The 4017-nt window shown below is 55.9% G+C and overlaps 1 protein-coding gene across 1 annotated transcript in view; it reads left to right on the top strand.

The window, feature by feature from the left end:
• The window catches only part of ARMC5 (armadillo repeat containing 5), a gene marked incomplete in the record, with an annotated part of 8665 nt that extends 7683 nt beyond the window's left edge, over nucleotides 1–982 (top strand). The window contains 1 exon segment of the mRNA XM_027771689.1: nucleotides 1–982. Within this exon segment, the coding sequence (XP_027627490.1) occupies nucleotides 1–715 (715 nt within the window).
• Nucleotides 983–4017: the final 3035 nt, after the last annotated feature.

The raw sequence follows: 4017 nt of genomic DNA, 5'->3' as shown, positions 1-4017 counted from the left end.
CTTCTTTGCTGCGGACTCCCTTTCCTGCCTTCAAGGCCTGGTGTCTCCCACTATGAGCCCAGCCCTCCCACCCACCATTCCTTCGGACCTAGACCCACCTTCCCCTTGCCTCTATGAACCACTGCTGGGCCCAGCCCCTGTCCCGGCTCCTGACCTGCACTTCCTGTTGGACTCAGGCCTACAGCTCCCTGCCCAGCGAGCTGCTTCAGCCACTGCCTCCCCCTTCTTCCGGGCCCTGCTGTCTGGCAGCTTTGCTGAAGCCCAGATGGACCTGGTGCCACTGCGAGGCTTGTCACCCAGTGCAGCCTGGCCTATCCTGCATCACCTGCATGGCTGCCGGGGCTGTGGGGCTGCCCTGGGGCCTGTGCCCCCGCCAGGCCAGCCCCTGCTGGGTTCAGAGGCTGAGGAGGCACTAGAGGCTGCTGGCCGTTTCCTGCTTCCTGGGCTGGAGGAGGAGCTGGAAGAGGCTGTGGGCCGCATCCACCTGGGGCCCCAGGGTGGTCCAGAGTCAGTGGGTGAAGTATTCCGCCTGGGTCGGCCCCGGCTGGCCGCCCACTGCGCCCGCTGGACACTGGGGCCGGGGCAGTGTCCTCGGAAGCGGGCTCTGGCCCTGGTGGGGCTTGTGGAGGCAGCAGGTGAGGAGGCAGGACCCCTGACTGAGGCCCTGCTGGCCGTGGTGATGGGGATCGAATCAGGGGCAAGGGTCCCAGCCTAGACCATTGATGTCCCCTGGGAGGGGACCCCAGGACAGGTTGGCTGTGAAGGATGCCTTACTCAGAGTGGCACAGGAGGAGGCTGAGCGCACGGAGTCATCATCGAGGACCAATGAGAAGATGGAACCAAGTCCCAGGATGATGGTCTAAAGACCCTGGAGCAAGAGCCGAGAGCAGGGTGGGCGTGGGGCCCAGGAGAGCAGCCCGGGCCCCAAGTGCCTGGCCTGGCCCAGCCGTCTGGAGTCGGAGATTAAAAGCTGGAGTTGGCAGCCTGTTGTGTCATGTCTGCTTGCTTTCCTGTGGGACGACTCCTACCCTCTCATCCACAAAGCTGGGTCTATCCAGGTCTCTGGGTCTTAACCCAGGCCACCGTTGGCATGTCAGAGTTTAATAAGTCCTTGTCCAGTAGGCCCTGGGAGAGGACGGGGTTCTCAGGCATCTCCCTCGGATGTGGTTTAGGGCCCCAGGGGAAGCCTGCTTCCTGCTCACAGGGTCTCTTCCAGCTGGACATGTAGCCCTTGGTCAGGGCAGTGCTGGGGGATGCTGGGAGTGTGGGGAAGTGTGTCTAAAGCCTTGGCATTGATGTGTTCTGACTGTCACCCATCTTTGACGCACAGTCTCTGGGCCTTTTTTTTTGGAGAGGTTTTTGCTATAGGGCACGTGCACAGAAAGAGAGACAGAAAGTGGGATAGCACCCCCCAGGGGGGATGGCCATGCTGCAGTCCCTTCTTCATTCTCTTCCCGGGATCCTAGGCACACGCGCCTGGCGTGAGTTTAAGCCACCAGGTCCAGGACTCGAACTGCAGTCGACTACTTGGGAGTCCAGCGACGTAATCATTATGCCAACTGCTGGTCCCTCTGGGTCTATTTTTTTGTGCCAGGCCAGGTGTCTTACTGCTGTTGACCTGAGGGAAGACCTGCAGCCTTCAGGAGAGTCTGAGGCTCAGTCTCCATACCCAGAGAGAGCTGAAGGGAGGAAAGTGTTCATGTTGCGTGGGTCTCAGCCTGGGGGCTCCATCACTGACTCAGATGCTCAGCCTCTATGGGTGGCAGCCTGACCTTGAGGACAGCCCCGAAATGGATCTTCCAGGATTTGCTTCTGGACCTAGGGTTGGCATTTGCTATCAATCTGCCTCTGGGTGTCCATCCAGGTTTCTGGTTTTCAGGCTGTACGTTAGAACCACACAGAGTGCTTTTCTTTTCTTTTTTTTTTTTTTAAGGGGGTTTGTTTTTTGAGAGGTTTTTTGCTCTAGGGTGTGTGCGCTCGCCAGACAGAGACACAGAGACAGAAAGCGAGAAATCACCCCCCAGGGGGGATGGTCATACCACAATCCCTTCTCCTCCATTCTCCTCTCGGGATCTTGGGCACGCATGCACACGCGCCCGGCGTGAGTTTTAAGCCACTTGGTCCGGGACGCGAACTGTGGTGGACTACGTGGGAGTCCAGTGACACAGCCATTACGCTAACTGCTGGTTCCCACACAGAGTGCTTTTTAAACACACTGATGGGGGTCGGCAGGTGGCATGGTGGTTAAGGGCACTGGATTCCCACATAGCTGACCGCAGTTCAAGTCCTGAACCTGGCAGGTTTCTTTCTCGCTTTCCCTTTCTCTCTCTCTCTCTGTCTGGCCAAATTAAAAAAATAATAACAAATGTAATTAAATAAATAATTCTTTAAGAAAATACTGATACCAGGGCCAGCAGATGGCATAGTGGTCAAGGTGCTGGACTCCCACATGGTCAACTGCTGTTTGAGTCCCTGACCTAGAAGCTTGAAACTCATGCCAGGCACCTGTGTGTGCATGCCCAAAAATCCAAGAGGAGAATGGAGAAGAAGGGATTGTGGCATGACCATCTCCCCTGGGGAGTGATTTCTCTCTCTATCTCTCATTCTCTTTTTTTTCAGCAAGCCCACAAGCCCTATAGAAAAAAATTTACACACACACACACACACACACACACACACACACATTTTTGAGAGATTTTTGCAATAGGGCATGTGAACTTGCCAGAAAAACAGAAAGAGAGAAATAACCATAGAGGGGATGGCCACACCCCAGTCCCTTCTACATTCTCCTCTCAGGATTTTGGGCATGCACATACACAAGTCCAGCATGAGTTTCAAGCCTCTGGGTCCAGGACTCAGACCGGAGTCAACCATGTGGGAGTCCAGCACCTTAGCCACTACACCACCTGCTGGCCCTGGGGATCAGTATATATTTTTTCTTTTTTTGGAGAGGTTTTTGCTATAGGGTGCATGCACTCACCAGAAAGAGAGACAGAGAAATCACCCCCCAGGGGGGATGACCATGTCGCAATCCCTTCTCCATTCTCCTCTCGGGATCTTGGGCACACACGCACGCACACGCGCCCGGTGTGAGTTTAAGTCACCGGGTCCAGAACTTGAACCACGGTCAACTACATGGGAGTCCAGCGACATAGCCATTACACTAACTGCTGGTCCCTGGGGGTCAGTATTTTTGAAAAGCTCCCCAGGTCATCCTGAGTTGAGATCCACAGGACCACAGTCCAGAGCTCAGGCCTGTGGATCACAGTGGCAGCAGCACAGTTCTTGTCTGTCTGTACGCACCTCTCCACCTAGATTTCTCAGGATCTCAGTCTAGGAATGGTTACTTTGTAGCAAGAATTTGTATCTTGCTTTCTCTGTGTTCATTAGTTTCTTAGGGAAGGGCTGTTGGGGAACAGGGCCCGGGGCCACCTCAGTAGGGCCAGGCTGGCTGGGGTTTGGCTTCCTGACAGTGTTTTCCCTGAGTCTGCACAGAGCCTGGGTTCCAGTTTACCGTGTCTGTCGATCTATTTCCAAGTCTCAGAGGGGAAATCCTAGCTTACAGTGCATGGTGGTGGGTTCCTGGCCTGCCTCTTTGTGTCTAGTATATGTGCCTTTTGGGATATGCTGGGGGTCATCTGGCAGTCTCCCATGAAAGGCCTCTGAGCCTAGGGTCTGACCAATCCTTACAATATCACTCTGGCCCCCAAACCCGAAATTCTGTCTGAGATGACTCTCAGGCAAGCCTGGGGAGGAGGGGGTCTCTGTCTAGTACTCGGGTGCAGGCTTTCGGAGATGCCTGTTTGAGGAGCCCAAGTCTGTCTGACTCTCATCAGACAGGGGCTCTGGGGCTTGGTCTGCCACAGCCACTTCTCTGGCTCTGGCCGCCTGGGGCTCCCTGCAGCTGAAGCCAAGGCTGGGGTGTGGCTGCCTCCGCGGCAGGCCGGCGGGCTGGGCTTGGGTGGGCCGTGGCACATACTCCCTTCCACGCCCCCACCCCGGGTTCCCCCTTTCTTC

Source organism: Tupaia chinensis, unplaced genomic scaffold (genome assembly GCF_000334495.1).
Source record: "Tupaia chinensis unplaced genomic scaffold, TupChi_1.0 Scaffold000231_1, whole genome shotgun sequence".
Taxonomy (NCBI): Eukaryota; Metazoa; Chordata; class Mammalia; order Scandentia; family Tupaiidae; genus Tupaia; species Tupaia belangeri.
Note: the sequence above shows the minus strand (reverse complement) of the source record. Positions and strands in the feature narration are given on the sequence as shown.